Source organism: Macaca nemestrina, chromosome 4 (genome assembly GCF_043159975.1).
Source record: "Macaca nemestrina isolate mMacNem1 chromosome 4, mMacNem.hap1, whole genome shotgun sequence".
Taxonomy (NCBI): Eukaryota; Metazoa; Chordata; class Mammalia; order Primates; family Cercopithecidae; genus Macaca; species Macaca nemestrina.
In genome coordinates, this window is record NC_092128.1 from 130,259,487 (window position 1) to 130,276,879 (window position 17,393).

General features: G+C 48.2%; 1 protein-coding gene and 2 long non-coding RNA genes across 6 annotated transcripts in view; all 3 read left to right on the forward strand.

Moving 5' to 3' along the window:
* The first annotated feature begins 528 nt into the window (after nt 1-528).
* Nucleotides 529-17,393, forward strand: part of LOC139362909 (uncharacterized) — a 51,788-nt gene continuing 34,923 nt past the window's right edge. For all 4 annotated transcript variants that reach the window (XM_071095264.1, XM_071095265.1, XM_071095263.1 and 1 more), the window contains exons 1-2: nt 529-636; nt 955-1,229. In XM_071095264.1, coding sequence (XP_070951365.1) covers nt 1,124-1,229 — 106 coding nt within the window. In that variant the 5' untranslated portion in view covers nt 529-636; nt 955-1,123. The remainder of the gene's footprint in view (nt 637-954; nt 1,230-17,393) is intronic.
* On the forward strand, nt 1,236-5,333 carry LOC139362910 (uncharacterized). The gene is made up of 4 exons (XR_011622531.1): nt 1,236-2,006; nt 3,266-3,362; nt 3,454-3,762; nt 4,798-5,333. It is a non-coding gene; the product is annotated as an uncharacterized lncRNA (long non-coding RNA).
* Nucleotides 5,434-13,131, forward strand: LOC139362913 (uncharacterized). The gene is made up of 2 exons (XR_011622542.1): nt 5,434-6,926; nt 7,520-13,131. It is a non-coding gene; the product is annotated as an uncharacterized lncRNA (long non-coding RNA).

Here is a 17,393-nt window from a genome sequence, read left to right on the forward strand (position 1 = left end):
TTCGGTGTGACGTTTTCTACTCTTTATTAGAGTGGCAGGAGCGTCCCTGTGCCAGGTCTGACCCAGGTGTGGGCCTTGCAGCCAGCTCGGGGTCCAAGGGGCACTCCTGGGGTGCAAAGGAGGATTTGTGACAACCCAGAGGATGGAGGAAACGGCGGTTTTGAAAAGGCAAGTGCCAGGTTATTAGGGCTCGCTTATATCCATTTCTGGCAGTGAACTGACAGTTTCAGACACTCACGAGGGAGCTTCCCGCTTGGGATCCCAAAATGTCCCAGAAGTGTCAGACATCCTGCCATTAACGCCATTCCCACTCAGGGACCACACTGCGCATGTCCGAAGAGGCGTGTCAGGGGCGGAGCGAGGGTAAGGGGCGGTGCCGAGAAAAGAGGCGGGGCGAGGAGAAGGGGCGGTGCTGAGGGGAGAGGCCGGGCCAAGGGAAGAAACTCGGCGCGAAGGGGCGGGGCCGAGGGAAGCGGCGGGGCGAGTCCAGCTTCTGGAAGAGTAACGTTACTATGGCAACCCTGACAGGTTTGTGAGCAGCCCCCGGTTCCCTGCTGCTTCGAGAGAAATCAAACTTCTGGCACTGACAAAGCATGAAACCAGCATTTTAGGAAGAGGTAGTGGCATAATTACAAGGTAGGACCAGCCGCCCTGGTCCCACTGTCGCCTGGCAGGCAGAAGGGGCTTGGGAACAGCCAGGCTCCCCTTGACATGGCAGTACTGATCTGGAAGCGGGGAGGTGTGGATTGGTGGGTGGGAGCTACACCTGGCACACTGAGAGTTGTCGTCTTTGATTAGCTTCCAGTTTTTTAATCGCAGGGCGACCGGATTACAATCCTAGCCAGCGTGAACATGGGGCGTCCCGCAGTCCTGAAGCGGGAAGCCGGGCTCTGGCGACCTCGCTGTGCATGCTGGGAGTTGTCGTCTCTTCACTGCTCCCGCCCGTTGTTTCAGGCGCTTCGGGACTACAATCCCAGCATAACCCAGGCTCGGGGACGGGGCGCAGTTCTCCGGGGAAGAGCCGGGCGGCGAGCGCCTGGCTAGGCAGGCTGGAAACAGTGGCTCTTAACGGTTCCCCACCGATTGGTAGCAAGACGGCTTAACTAGAATCCCAGCAGGCGACATGCAAGGAGGCGGGCAGCCAGGAGGGTTGGAAAAGGCAGTGTGGACCTCGCCGCTTCCACAACTATGCTGGTCTACTGATCGCGTGCACCTCCTTGCCAAGGAAAGTGAGTCCGGAGAGGGATAGGAGGGGCAGGTCCGGGCTGGGTAGTGAGGAAGGCGTGACGCCGCGATATGCACCTCGCCCTTGTCCAACTCGGACGGGTGTGGTCCTCACCCCACTTCCCGCTGCTCAGCTGGGTTCCCTCTCCCACCTGCACACGGGGTCTTTCCTGGGCATCGCGCCTCCTGCAGCCCTGAGAGCCGCCTGCTTTTCTAAGCGCTGTGGGAACTGGCCTCAGGTCTGGGAGCTGTCCATTGTGCTGCTGCTCTCTTTTCTCTCCAGCCAGAGAGCAGTTCCACCGCTCTGGGGAGAAATCCGCCGCCTGGCCCGCCAGTGCACAAGTTCAGACCTTTGCACGGGGTGACATGGCCTGTGGCTTCGTGAAAATATCACCCTCACCAGCGCCTTTTTTTGCGGATGTGGATGTTGAGGGGTCAAGGAGGGCCACTATTGGCTTACCCAGGAGATGCTAAAAGCAGAGGAGAAAATCTGAATTCCCAGGCTTGTGTCTCTGGTGCACCATTTTTCACCAACCCATTTGGTGGAAAGTCCCCCAAATAACTACCTAAAGATTAAGATGGTTTAGGCATTTTACACGTCATATCATTGGCCTCATCTCAACAGATGCCTGATTGGCCAGTGTCTCAAACACAGATGGCAATCCTCAGGAACAGGTGGGAGCGACTTTCAAGGTGTGGACCACTTGGGGAGTCTTTGTAACTCCTCAGGCTTCACATCTTTGCTTTGAATGGAAAGCTCATTATCCCCGGCACTCGCAGAGGTACCTTTACTCTCTCAGGCTTATCTGTTGACTTTTTCTGCCTAGACAATGGAAACTTCTGAGAGCACTTCTAGTTTCGTGTATCTTCCTAATAACTGATGTCCCTAATTTCCATACGTCCTCAGGGACGGTTCCTTTGACTCTGGAATGGCGCCAGCTTTTATGTCTAATCCATAAAAACCAAGGTGTTAATCTACATGAAAATAAGACCTTGTTCATATACATTCCAATAGGCTTCATTTGTGATTTCTGAATGTGGATTACTATTAAAAAAAACCTAAAAACCCTGGTCATGGATATTAGACACTGTTATTGTACTTTGTGAAGAATTTTACTCCTTCAGGATTAATTGCACACAGGCTCATGAGCACCTTTGTAAATAAAGGAACAAGAACCATGTGGTATCTATGGATGTGGCAAGATGAGGAAGTATAGGGAGACCACAGCGCAGCGATTCTCCTCTTGTTTTCAGTAGAGGCTGTGGGGTCGAGTACCTGCGTTCCTCCCCCATCCCTCAATATTCTCATTCTACTCCTGACTGTTCCCTCGTTAGGTGGGCATTTCCAAATATACTTGTCTGCAATAGTTGGTGGGGATGTTGTAACGTGAGGACATCCACCATCCATCACCTTAAAGATAAATGGAGAGGATTTTGTGGTGTGTGTTCAAGAGGCACTGCTGTTGGGTGTGTTGCTGCCAAAACACGTGATCTCAGCTGTCCCCAGCAGCTGTCTCAGAAGATTGGTCCTGATGCAGCCACAGCTGCTGTTCACAGAGCCAGGAGCTCTTTGCAGTTTAGTGTATTCTGCTGAGATTTATGGCTCCGACCCTCCTCTGTTCTGCCATTCCTGGTAGTATCTGCACAGTTGCCTGGTTTGCTCCAGTGTTTCCTGGGACCCTGTTGTGTAACTGCATTTCTGAGGGTCTTAAGGGATTCTACCCTCACTATACCAGTCACTCTACACTGGCCATGCACTTAGCCTCTTGGGGCCCTGCATGTGTCCTCTTCAGTGGAGCTGTGAAGAGTTCTAGTTAGGGATAGATCTCATTCTTACATGCCTCAGGCTGCTTAGAAAGCTGATCATCTTGTCTTTGGACACATGGATATTGTTCCTTTTGTGTATTTTGAAGTCCGATGCTGTTTTTTTTTTTTTTTAAAACAACGTGGACGCTTGCATTAATAGTCACTTTTAAATATCTTTGTGAATTTAACTCTGGCAACAACTTGATGAAGTTGACATGCGATCCCCATTTTATAGGTGATGGAACTGACACTCGGAGAGGTAGAGTAGCTTTATTTACTTCACACAAGCTGTGGATGAATTTCAAATCTCAACCTAGCAGTCTTCCTCTAAGGTATGATCATGACATATTCTACTTTGTTTCTCTGCCAGCATCCCAAAGGGGTCCACATCTCATTAGGACTCCATTTTCTTCTTAATGACAGGAAACTTGCAGAAACAGGCCTTTGGTTGGGGAGAGCACTTGCTGGCACTTGGCCTTCCCTGTCCTCTGCCTTCCCCTTGTCGGGGTGTAGGTGATTTGAGGGAGCTGGAGCAGCGGTAGATCCCAACCACCACTCACCTGGAATGCTTGCTGTTATGTAAAGATAACACCCTCTCACTTTCTTAGGTGTGATTTTGTTGTTGTTGTTGTTCTAATTATTCCTCTGGGCCTTCTCTTCTAGATTTGTTCTGTGCACTAACATGCAATACAAATACTGATGAAAATAAAACTATTGCCCTCCTACCAAATGGTAATAGTGCTTACATTTTTCCTCTTTTTCTAATTATAAAAGAAATGCATGCTGTTTTAAGAATGTTAGATCATAGAGATCTTTATGTAGTGAAAATCTCCCATGTCTTCCTCTTTGTTCCAAACTCACTCCATTCTTAGAAGGAATTATTATAGCTTGGGGTTTATTTTTCTGGATGTTTTCTATAAATTTATAAATACATATAAAGTTGGCCAGGTGCAATGGCTCACGCCTGTAATCCTAACACTTTGGGAGGCTGAGTAGGGAGAATCACTTGAGCTTAGGAAGTTGAGGCTGCAGTGAGTTGTGATCATGCCATTGCACTCTTATCTGGGTGACAGAGTGAGACCCTGCCTCCAAAAAAAAAAAAAAGAAAAAGAAAAAAAGGTAAATACCTGTACAGTTTTTGAACACATTATATCATACTATATTGATTTTTATTTTGCTATTTCACAAGCAATATATCAGTTACGTTATTCCATATCAGTGCATGAGATTCTAACTCTCTATTTTTTTTTTTTTTTTTTTGAGATGAAATCTTGCTCTGTCACCTAGGTTGGAGTGCAATAGCACGATCTCAGCTCACTGCAACCTCCACCTCCTGGATTCAAGTGATTCTTCTGCATCGACCACCCAAGTAGCTGGGATTACAGGTGTGTGCCACCATGCCTGTATTTTTAGTAGAGACGAGGTTTCACCATGTTGGTCAGGCTGGTCTTGAACTCTTGACCTCAAGTGATCCTCCCGTCTCAGTCTCCCAAAGTGTTGGGATTACAGGCGTGAGCCACAGCACCTGGCCTCTATTTTTAATGTCTCAAATATATTCCAAAGAATGGGTATACAAGACTTGTTTCACTGTTTATTCTTTGATAGAAACTTAGATTATTTCTAGTTTCATCGTTATTAAAAAATGCAGCGATAAGATTCCTTTACATAATTTATTACACTGATAACTAACTGTTCAGTTTATCTTGCCTTCTTTTAGTCAGAGAATATGTCATGAGTTTAATATTTATTTTATGATTTGATTCTTAGGGAAATTAATGTTATGACTGGATAAAGACAATTGTGAAGAAACTGCATTTCGAGGTTGTCTATCTCTGTATTCTGATGGAAAAGCATGGAGTTTAGAAGCATTGCTCGCTCCTTCAGTTTCTAACAAATCCGTGTTCTCATAGCAATTTAAATTTAAATGTTTGAATTGCTTCTCCTTCCCTGGTTCAGAATAAGTATGTAATTTTTCTGTTTGTGAAACTTCTGACTCCGGGTTTTTTCAGTTGGGCTTTAGAGAGGATAACTCCTATATTGCTGTTGTATCTATTTCTCTTCAGCATCCGGCTGCGTGTGATAAAGATCATAGAATTAGACCTGGTCCTGTATGTATTTTGGGACCAAAAATTCAAAGTAATCAACTCAAGATAGAAGTCTCCAACTTTGATTCTTAATAAAAGATATCCTTTGATTTCCCTAAATCTTTATGATTCCTAGAAGAAATTCACCCATGGATGAAGCATGTGGCTGAAGAAATTCACCCATGGGTGAAGCATGTGGTTCTGTTGAATAATGTTCTGTTGGGGATTTCCACATCAAATTTCATGAGGCATACTGTTTTACAGGTTTTTTTGTTTTTGTTTTTTTTTTTGGTACTGCCTTTCCCTGATTCTACTGGAGAGTAATACTATCTTCCTAAAATATATTGGGAAATGTTCCCTCTTCTTCTACTTTTGGACAATATTAAACTCATAATGACAAGTTTTATTTTTTTGTGAAAATGCTCTGAAAAAAATATAGGGTAGGCTGGGTGCAGTGGCTCACACCTGTAATTGCAGCACTTTAGGAGGCTAAGGCAGGCAGATCACGAGGTCAGGAGTTTGAGACCAGCCTGACCGACATGGTGAAACCCTGTCTCAGCTAAAAACACAAAAATTAGCCAGGCATGATGGTGTGTGCCTGTAATCCTAGCTACTCAGGAGGCTGAGGCAGGAGAATCACTTGAACCCAGGAGGCGGAGGTTGCAGTGAGGTGAGATCACGCCACTGTGCTCCAGCCTGGGCAACAAAGCAAGACTCTATCTCAAAAAAAAAAAAAAAGTGTAGGGTGCCTTTTCCTTTTGTACTGCATAATATTATTTATCTTGATTGTATTTACCCATATACCTGCCAATGCTTTAATGAGCCCTCGTCTTCTACCCTCCAGTCTCACCATACTTCAGCCCCTCCTGCCTACTTTCTGGTACTCAGCCCCGTGTTTTTCTCTCCTCACATTCTCAACCCTGTCTCTTTAACGTGAGGACTTCCATGCTCTGCCTATATCCTCCCACCCTGCACTGCCAGGAGGCTCTGCAGGCTCTAAGCTGGGGCAGCAACATGGTCCCCTCTCTGGGTTTCAGCCTGCAGACCACTGTCCTGTGCTTCTTGCAGATGCTGCTAGTGTCTGGAAACATCTGGATCATGTGGTTGGTCTGGCTTCCTGTGTGTTTGGTGCTAGAGGGAGTCTGTTTCTTGCTCTTCCACCATACAGAGAAGGCAGAGCTCTGAATTGATTTTGAAATAAATTATCGGTTATTTCGTTTGGACTGAAATAAATTGTCTATTACTTTATGATGACATAAATATTGTAGCTTAGTTTGTGGTAGTTAGAATTTCATGTTTATTTATTGTTTTACAGGCTATGCCACCATGCCCAGCTAATGTTTTATTGTTTGGCAGAGGCATGGTCTCACTCTGTGGCCCAGGCTAGTTTCCAATTCCTAGGTTCATGCAATTCTCCCACCTTGGCCTCCCAAAGCACTGGGATTACAGGCATGAGCCACTGTGCTTGGCCAATAGTTAAAATTTTAGATTACTACGTACAGTACTGTGATTAGCCATATTTAACTTATTCAGAGGCAAGGCTTTAATAAAATATTACTTCATGTTAGAATATTTTTCTTTAATTTTTTCAAATTAGTTTTCATTTTTTTTCTCTAATCTTTTTGTTTTAGCCTCAGTCACCTTTACCCTGAGTTTCCATCCTGGGCAGCAGAAGCAGCTCCATGGATGATGGGCCTGTGGCTCTCTGTACTTGGAGCTCTTACCAAGTAAGACTTTGAGACCAGGAGGGGGCCACAGGCCTCTTTTCAGGACAGATCATATGAGCGAAAAACAAAGGAAGAGCCCTTCCAGGTTAGGAGTACTTGGCCAAAATCTTTTTGCTTTCAAGGTTTCTTTTTGTTTGTTGGTTTTTTTTTTAGACAGGGTCTCACTCTGTTGCCCAGGCTAGAGTGCAGTGAGGGGATTTGGGCTCACTGCAACCTCTTCCTCCCGGGTTCAAATGACTCTCTTGGCTCAGCCTCTCAAATAGCTGGGTTTACAGGCTCACATCACCGTGCCCTGATAATTTTTGTATTTTTAATCCATGTTGGCCAGGCTAGTCTTGGACTCCTGACCTCAGGTGATCCACCTGCCTCGGCCTCCCAAAGTGCTGGGATTAAGGGCATTAGCAACTGTGCCCAGCGAGTTTTTGAGTCTTTATCCATCATTGAACACAATAAATATCCAGACACACAGATGTTTCCCGACACGTCTATGAGTTTAGAGATTGGACATTTCTTTTTCCAGTGATCCTGGTTCTTGACCTTCTCATTTAAGGTTTTGCCATCTTCCAGCAGCAGACACAAGGTCTCCTTAAGCCCTGTTGGTGTAGAGGGAGGGTCTTTGAAAAGCACCAAGTATACACTGTATTTCAGGGTGTATCCACATTTCTCTGTCTCTTCCAGGCCAGTTCTTGGAGAGACCAGGAAGCCAAGAGTTTCCTCAAAGAATAGGGATTCCTTGGAAGAGAGATTCATTTTGAGTCAAGAAAGACGAATCACATGCAGTCATAGGCAATTGCCCAGGGTCTCAAGAACAGGGCCAGAAAGAAGAGCTGGGGCTGGTGGGATTGTGGGGGTCCTCTCTCCCACCTGAAAAGCTACTGCTGCCTGCTGACCCTCTCAGGAAGAGACCTCTCTGGTCTCCAGCACCTAAAACAGACAAAATTGGGAGGATGCTTCTCTCCTCTGTGTCACACATGTCCTAGAGAAAATCTGTGTATCTGAATGACCAAAGAAAACTATGAGAAAAAATGCAAAATCTGTGCCAGGCCATTCAGTGTCTAGTTGGGGCCCTGGGGTGTACGTACATTTGAAGAAGACTGAAGGGTGCTAAGCCTGCAGGAAATGTCCCTCAGACCTGCCTGTCACACCTGGAATATGACTGCCCATCCAGGTTCATGATGCAGAACTGTCTTTAAAAGGCCACTGTAGATATGGAGAGAGGGATTTCTAACCCTGATAGAACATGACCAGCTCTCCTGCTGGGGAAAGCCGCATCCACTAGTGACATGCTGCCCAAACTGGCCCAGACCACACTCTACTACCTAAGGAATAAACCCCACATTTGTTCTTTTTGGGTGAAGGCAGAGGGTGAGACAGGAGAAGAGTGTCCACACAGACATGAGAAGCCTGCAGATCCAGATGACCCCCTTGCTGATCAGCACATTAAAGATCGATGTATGGAAACAATGACCCTGTAGCAGATAAGCTTCTACAGCAGGCTTCAACAACACGTCACCTGGACCCACTGGCACAGAAGTCTGCCCCCACTCTGTGTTGATGATCTGGGGGATAAAATTACTGAGACAGATATAAGAAATGATCTCTACCTGTGGGCGAGATCCGGACAGTCACTGTTATGCAGAGACAGAAGTGTGCTCTCATCAGCTTTCCACGGGGCAGGCAGGAAATGGCCACTGAGAAGTCCTTCTGTAAACTGATTGTCCATGGCTGCAGAATCACCATCTAATGGGGGGAGATTCCAAGTCCTCAAGGAAAAGGAGAAAGAGAAGGACAGAACAGCAGACTCTGGGATCCTGTCAGAGCCTATTTCAGGGCCACCAGGAGCCCCTCCTCCTGCTACAGCTCTGGTCTCCACTTTGGAGCCTCCTTCCAAGGAGTGAGACTACCTTTCTGACTTTTTCTGACCATAGACAACTTTTCTGACTATTTCTGTCCTTGACACCTGGCAAGGACAGTAGACCCAGGGACCTGGGCTCCTGGGCCCATTCTTGCACAGCTTCGTCTTGATCGTGCGATTTGAAGTCGTTCTTGTGCGGTGGAAGCAGGGCCCTAGGACCACCCGATAGATCAATGGTCTCTGGCCTCTGCCCCACCGATGGTCAGATGGTGGCCACTCAGGGTGCAGGAGTCCAGCCATCGCTGCTTCCTTGAGTTGAAGAGGTTGGATGCTGGTCCAGTTGCTCCTATCCCACCCTTGGCGATGTGGATGGTTGCTCTTTGAGCCTGGTAACATCACTGACTTGGCCCTGCCAGGCATGCCCTGCCTTGTGGGGGCCCTGTGTACTCACACACTGCTTTAAGGGGCTTGCCCTTCCCTGGGCCAAATTCTAGTTTTGGCCAGTGCCCCAGGAAGCTCAGTCCCCTGTTTTGTTATCTTGGCTATTTCTGTGACACCCGTGGCTCCCCTGGGCCCCTTTTCTCCCAGGGCTTGGGCTGGGCTGGGCATCTGTAGGTCTGGGATGTTTGCCCTGTAAGGGAGGCTCTGTCACACCAGTGGGCAGGCATGGGGACACATGACAGGTTGCTGGCTGGCTAGGGCTCTGCAGATGCCACAATCCCCCTCCCCTCCAGCAGCCTCTGAGTCCAGCTTCCCCAGTGACACTGATTTCTCCGGGCTGAGGAGCTGTCTGGGGTTATCTGGGTGCAGTCTTGGCTCCTTTAAGGCTGTACTGGTCAGTGGCCCCTGAGAAAGGTCAAATCCAGGTGCCACCATGCAAGGGGAGTGTCTATGGCCCTACCGCTGGGTTTTCAGTGGGCTGGGCAAGGCCTGGTTGTTGGGGTCCTGATGGGGTTCAGTGCCAGGGCCTGTCCTATGGGGTGTCCAGGGAAGATGTAGAAAGAACAGGGGTTTGGAATCCCTTCTCAAAGTTACACTGTGGATACCATGAGATCCGGATGTCCAGGTCCATGGGGTGTTTGGGAGAGAATTCCAACACAGAAATCGCCAAAAAAAATCCCATGGTCTATCCTGAGATAGGAACAGGCTTGCCACATCTTGAGCCACTGGGCCCCCAGAGAGTGGCCTGCTGCCCTGGGCTCTGTGGAATTCTTCTTGTGCTGCTGGGCCTTGGCCTAAGGTCAGCTTCTGGGCTTCTGGAGCTGGGCTGGTGGGCCAGGGAGGGCCAGCCTGTCCTTGGGGAGGGTCTCCATGCTAAGGGATGCCCTCAGAGGACTGGGTGCCAGAGACACTCACTCCAGGACCAGGGCCTTCCTAGCTGAATGGAAAGCAAACTTGGTCCACTTCTCCCCGAAGCCCATCTGACTCTTGTACGGCTAGGCCCCAGATATCTGGGTCCTTGGAGTTTTGGGGTCTCTAGTAACCCACCTGGTCTGACACTGAAGAAACCCCTACAGGCTGCTGATCCCACAGTGAGGGGTGTGTACCGCCTGGGGTATGTATGGGCGCTCGTGAGTGAGTGTCCCTGCTGATCCCACAGTGGGGGTGTTTACTGCGTATAGTATAGGAACTCGTGAGTGGGGACCCCTACTGCACTCTGGCCCTGTTGGTGCTGGCAGCTATGGGTGTGAGCTAGCACAGACGGGACCGAGCCCTCCAGGGGCCTCCAGGGTTCTTCTAGGGCAGGAGGGCAAGTGTGTGGTGGGGGCTTGGAGGGGTCTTGCCCTCATCCCCTGCCCTGTTACTGAGGTGAGTCCAGCGCCTGCCCTGGGGCCCAGCTGGCCTGTTTTTAGAAGCTTCTTAGAGAAGGAAGAGGAGAAGGAAAAGGAAGGCTTGGGGAGCAGGGATGGAGGGTCCTGGGCACTCCCCACTATTTACTGTCTTAGATGGTGACTCAGGAGGGGACCTGGTGCTGGAGACCACGTTGGGGGCAGTGGTCACAGTGCATCTTTCTGAGCTCAGCCATGGAGGCCTGAAAGTGCTTCACAACCACATCATCATCCAGAGCCCAGGCCTGGGACAGTGCATCTTAGGAAAGCTCCCACAGGACAAACAGGGAGAACTTCAGGAGAGGGGTCTAGGTTTGGGGCTGGGCATCAGGCCAGGAGGGGTCTCCTGGGAGGGGTCTGTGCCTTCACCCTGTTTCTGCCATGGGCACCTCACACTAGGCAGTGCTGGGTCCTTTCTGGACACCCCTGGGGTCCAGCTCTGCACAGGAGGCCACAAATGGGGGGAGGCCCCGGCAGGGAAGTGGTCTCCACACTCATGGCTTTCATCCGAGTTGTGTCAGGGGTGGGTTCAGTTTCCAGGAGGACTCATGGTGCCCTGTCCAGGCCACCAGGCCTGACTTGATTTGGCCCTCCCTCTGGGTTAAAGCAGAGGGTCCTGTGGACAGCGTGAGCACTGCCCTCGGGCCAGGTTTTGTGTGCTTGTGTGCTCCCTCGGCACTCTCGGGCACATGGGGACAGGGTTCTGTGCACTTTCAATGCTGTATGTGCCCTGGCTATGAGCATGCACTTGCCCTACAGAAGGCAGATGTACCAGATCCTCAGGATGAGCTTGTGATGAGCTTGAAGTAGGGGTTTGTGGGAGCAGCAGGCATGGGAGGACCTGGCCCTTCATGGTGGAGGGCTGGTGACCTGAGCAGGGCCTACTGGGGCCTCAGTCTGTGGTGTCGGGGTCCCCCTCTGCATGGGATGAGACCTCCCCCAGGAGGCTGGATCAGATAAGGTCCTGCAGCTCCTTATAGGGGTGTTCTCATGTCCATCAAATGTGACCCCTGAAAGAGGGGGCTCCCTAAGTGCTCTCCCAAGATGAGTCCTGGCCCAGTCTGCCCAGGATGCTGGCCCTGAGTCCCAGCCCCAGCCGTGTGATGCCCTCTCTCAGGCAGGGCATGGTTTGTGTGCCCTGCAGGGATCTTCCTCTGCCTCCTGTGCAGAGGAGGGGAGCTGGGTCCTTCTGGAGGAGCCAGACCCCTGGGCAGGGTCCCTGGACTGGGTTTCCTGTGCACACTTGTCCCATCAATCAAGCACTGTAGGGGCCACTTTAAGGTGGCAGTCTGGGTGCACAACATTTTCTTGTCTTCGAGGAAGGAGCAGAGGTGTTCAGAGCCCCCTGGACTGCCCTGAAAACCTCACTCTTCCGGGCCCCTCTGCAGACCCTTCTGAAGGCCAGATCTCCAGGCAGTAGGCTGGGCTGTCACCCTCTTCTCTGAGACCCTACCCTTGTCCTGCGACCTCCCCACTGTCCCTCAGATGCCCCATCCCTCCGGATTCCCCACCTCCCCTGGGACCCTCCAGGCCCCACCTGCCTTACTTGACGCTGCAGCGTTCTCTGAACATGGCGTGGCTTGTGAAGGTTTGGCTCACATCTAGGTCATTCTGGTGCATGTTCACTGAGGACATCTTGGCCTGCTCCATTTTCTATAGAGCAGTGCCAAGCCTCAGAACAGACACAAGACTCACTGTCAAAACTGCTGTCATAAAACAGCCGTTCTGCAAGGAAAGGGGGCTTTTTCTGCAGATACTTCATTTCCATAGCCAGGGAAAGTCAGCAGCGTGCAGCTCACCTGTGTTCCCCACACCACTGTCTGCCCAGGATGTGTGACTGATCCCTTCCGCCCCCTTGGGGTTGACTTTCCCTCCATCTGGGTAACTGGGCTTCTGACACAGTCTGGCCTATGCATCCTACTCTGGTTGGGTGTGGAAGGGCCAGACCTGGTGTTTCCTTGGGTTCTTGGCCTTTGTCTTCTCGACATTCAGTAGGAGTGACTATGCTGGGCCCCAGACCTCTGTAAGTATTCATTTGTAGACCCAATAAGACATCTATGGACAGAAGATGCTCTGGTGAGACAGACTTCAGGGTGACCTCAAGGGGGATCCAAGTCTAAGGATTCTGGAAGTTTCCAGTCTTTGGCTGCACAGTTCCTCAGGAGAGGTTCAGTCTGCCTAGGACTGGGCCTCTTCATGAAGAGTGGGCAAGAGCTCAGGTTGTGAACTCTGATCTGGATTTATTCCTTCCTATGGGGTGTCCAGAAGGTGTTCCTGTTCCTGCCTTAGAAGCGGCCCATGCCCAGGCATCGGATTCCTCCCAGCAAGGTGATCCTTGCAGGGATGGGCAGGAGGGCTAGGGACAAGGCCTGTTGTCCTTTTGGTGAGGAAAGTGTGCCCTGCCCTGTCTGAGAGGCAGGCAGCACCAGGAAGCAACAATGGGCGCCTGTCCTAAACCCTGAAGAGCAGTCATGGGGGACCCTCACTCACAGCTGCGCCTTCTTGTTGTACCTAGATTTATTCCAGTTAAGCATTTATAGGCATTTATCTGTATGTCTGATGCCCTGATGTTTTTGCTGTCGGTAAGAAGTGATGGAGTGAGCTGAGCTGCCAGGTTTCCTGGAGTGATTCTTGGATGCTGGGTCGTGTGGTTAGGGGTCCCGATGGGACTGAACTGGAAGGAGCCAGAATAGGACAGAACCAAGGCCCTGATGAGTGGCCACTGGTGGCTTGGCCTTATGACCACAGAACACACTGTTCCCAGGGCACAGACACCCTGGGCTTTGGTTGGGTCTTGGCCTCCAGGTAGGGCCTGGTGGGCAGCAGGCAGCGACTCCTGAGACACTACTGTGATTCTCGGTGGTGGCTGTGGTACAAAGCCTGCAGGGCTAGAGTTTGGAGTGAGATTCAGCAGGAACTGTGGCCTCTCCCAGTGACGGTGTGTCACTCCCATTCCCAGCACGCATGCCCACAGGCCACAGCCTCCGCATCACACACCCCCTGCCAAGTCGCCCATCTATGGAGCAGCCCCCATACAGCAGGGTCAGGCTCTTACCTCCACCTCCAGGGCACAGACAGGGGCAGTTCTGTCTCACTGTAAGGCAATGGAAGGAGAGCTGAGGACCTGGACCAGGCTGGGGGCCAGGTCTCAGCCCAGGAGCCTGCATAGGGAAGAAAGGACAGACAAGGCCTCCGTGCTGGCTGACACTCAGGAGGGGCTGGGGCAAAGGAGCAGAAGGAGTACAAGATCAGGCAAGGACTGCTCAGGATCCATGGGGGCTCGGGCTGCACAGTGGGGCTGCCCCTCCTGGGCTGCAGGCAGCGTCCCCTGTGGGAGCTGAGCAAGTCCAGTCCTGAGATGGGACAGTGTTGCCCAGGGGTGTGTGGCTGGGCCCTGACAACAGTCTCCCCAGAAGTGACCACATCACCCGGCTCAATTCCAGGAAGGCTGTGAAGTGCCCAGTACACCTAGGATGCACCTGGAGCCCATCCTGTCTAATAGACTCTGACCATCGCACGTCCACCAGCCTCTCCTGCATATTGGCCACCACCCCTTCCCTTTTCCTCATTTCTCCATCGTGTCTGACCCAGAGACTGTGACCCTCTCTCCAGCCACAGTGGCCCTTCTTTTACCTTCATCCTGTAAAAGCCCTTGAGCAAGACTACTCTGATCCATGAACATGCCTGCCTTGTCCACTTACTAATTGGGCTGCTGTGCACTGCTGCTGTGGCACCAGAGGTAATGAGGTAATGAGGGTGACTGAGGGCCCCACAGGTGGCCAGCTTGGCCCTCTACCCAATTCCTAGCCTCAGGAGGTTCTCAGGGGCCCTGGCTTGGGGCACCTGGCTGTCCTCCTCCCACCATTCTTTTCTGACAACCTCACCCACCTGTCCTCTGTCCAAGGTGCTACTGAGCTTTGGGGACTGACCGAGGCTCCTCTGCTGAGGGGTCCCAAGTGAGTCGCTGCCCCTGGATCTACGTCATCCGCTGTCCTCTTCAGCACCATCCACTCCACCCCAGGCCGGCTCCATGCAGATGCATCCCCGAGTCACCAGTCTCAGGGTCCTCTGTTGTAGGATGCAGATTACTGTACCTGCTGTACACATATTTATTATGTGAAATAAATTATATATATAATATATAAAGTAAATGAGGACTTTGATCTGCATTTTCCCGATGAATACTGATGTTGAGCACTTGTTAGCCATATTTATATCTTTTTTTTTAAAGATAAATGTCTATTCAGGTTCTTTGCTTGTTTTTAAATCAGTTTATTAGATTTTGGTGAATATTCTCTTTTCTATTCAGTTGTGTGAGTTTCTTATGTATTTTGATATTAACCCCTTATGAGATATATTGTTACAAATATTTTCTCCGAGTTCATAAGCTGCTTTTTACTTTCATTGATTGGTTTCTCCTGTGCAGAAGCTTTAGGGTTAGATGTACTCCTACTTGTATTTTTGTTTTTTGTTTCTTGTGCTTTTAGTGTCATATTTAATAAGTTATTATCTGAACCAATGTCAAGGAGCTTTTGCCCTATGTTTTCTTGTAGGATTTTTACAGTTTCTGGTTAAATAACAATGAGATATCACCTCCCATCTGTTAGGATGGCTGTTAAAAAAAGGACAATAAATAACAAGCATTGGTGATGGTGTGGAGAGAAGGGAACATTTGTACACTGCTGGTTAGAATTTAAGTACAGCCATTAAGGAAAACAGTATGAAGGTTCTGGAAATCTAAAAATAGAACTACTCTATGGGTCAGCAATCCCTCTCATAAATTATATATCAATAGGAAATGAAATCAGCATCTTGTAGAGATATCTGCATTCTCTTCCCCCTGCCCAACCGCAGCATTGTTCCCAACAGCCAAGCCATGGGATCAAGTTACTGTTCATTGATGGATGAGTGGAGAAAGAAATTGTGGGGGAGGTGTTTGTGTGTGTGTGTATAATATATAATAATGTAAATATTTCAGCTTTTATATATATATATATATATATATATTTTTTTTTTTTTTGAGATGGAGTCTCACTCAGGCTGGAGTGCAGTGGCCAGATCTCAGCTCACTGCAAGCTCCACCTCCCGGGTTCACGCCATTCTCCTGCCTCAGCCTCCCGAGTAGCTGGGACTACAGGCACCCGCCACCTCGCCCAGCTAATTTTTTATATTTTTAGTAGAGGTGGGGTTTCACCATGTCAGCCAGGATGGTCTTAATCTCCTGACCTCGTGATCACCTGCCTCGGCCTTCCAAAGTGCTGGGATTACAGGCGTGAGCCACCGCGCCCGGCTATTTCAGCTTTTAAAAATGAGAAGATACTGCCATTTGCGATAATATAAATGAACATGGAGGATATTAAGCTAAGTGAAATAGCTTAGGGAGAGAGAAAAATACTGCATAATTTCTGTTATATATGAAACTTTTAAAAAGTTTAAATACATAGAGACACGATAGAATGATGACTGGGGAGAGAAGAGACACAACGTTTCAGTTATATAAAATAAACGAAACTGGAGGAATAAAGTACAGTTTAAAGGTTATAGTTACTATTTTTATACTATATGCTGGTAATTTTTGAATAGGGTAAACTTTAGGTGCTTTGACACCAAAAGAAAACTACATGAGTTCATGCATATGTTACATTGCTTTACTGTAATAATCATTTATATGTGTATGTATATATGAATATAATTATGGGCTCATTAAATTTAAATATTATAAATAGGTAACAAAGAATAAAATTAATTGGAAAACTGTGTCATTAGACTTGATTTTGCCTAAATGACAAACTGAAAGTACCTCCTAAATATTAATATTTGTACACCACATAAATTTCATATATTGGAAATATGTTTAGAGAAAGGAATTATAAATTTTAATACACACAAAATGATGCAGTAAATGCAAAATGGTAGAAAGAGATGAAAATCTGATTAATCAGAGTGGTTAATTCTTAGATATTAATGATGTGTTAGCTGTAATTTCAAGCCATATGCATGTACATTTAATACCAAAGAGTTCACTGTGTACACAGAGATTAATTAAATGAAAAACTGATACATTTACAATGTTATTAATTGATTTTAAAATGATCACAGAAATCAACTGTCTGGTATTAAAAAAATAAAGAGTGTTAAGTAATTATCATAAAGTTTGAAACTAAAAAAAAAAAAAGCCGGGGACGATGACTCCTGCCTGTAATCCCAGCAATTTGGGAGGCCGAGGCAGGCAGATCATGAGGTCGGAAGTTCGAGACCATCCTGGCCAACATGGTGAAACCCAGTCTCTACTAAAAATACAAAAATTAGCTGGGCATGGTGGCGCATGCCTGTAGTCCCAGATACTCAGGAGGCTGAGGCAGGAGAATTGCTTGAACCTGGGAGGCAGAGGTTGCAGTGAGCCAAGATTGTGCCACTGCACTCCAGCCTGGGGACAGAGCTAGACTTTGTCTCAAAAATAATAATAATAATAATAATAATAATAAAACCCAAAGTTTGAAACTTTATTAGAAAGTTAATAAGTGGAAAATTGATCAGCATTTTGGAGCACTAAACAGAGGATGGACAGAATTTTCTAATACCAAGAATATCATTTAATATTGCAAGGGTTTAAATCTAAATTAGTGTCTTTAACTTCACAAAGGCAGAACTCCCATAAGCAATGTTTCTTGAACACTGTAAAATGACAATAAAAATTAAAGTAACAAGTAACATGTAGCCACATGCAAATTTCCTTTCAGATTATTTTATTATTTTTTTAATTTTAGGCAAATTTTTATTTCAATAGGTGTTTGGGGAACAGGTGGTGTTTGGTTACAGGGATAAGTTTTTTGTGGTTATTTCTGAGATGTTGGTGCATCCATCACCT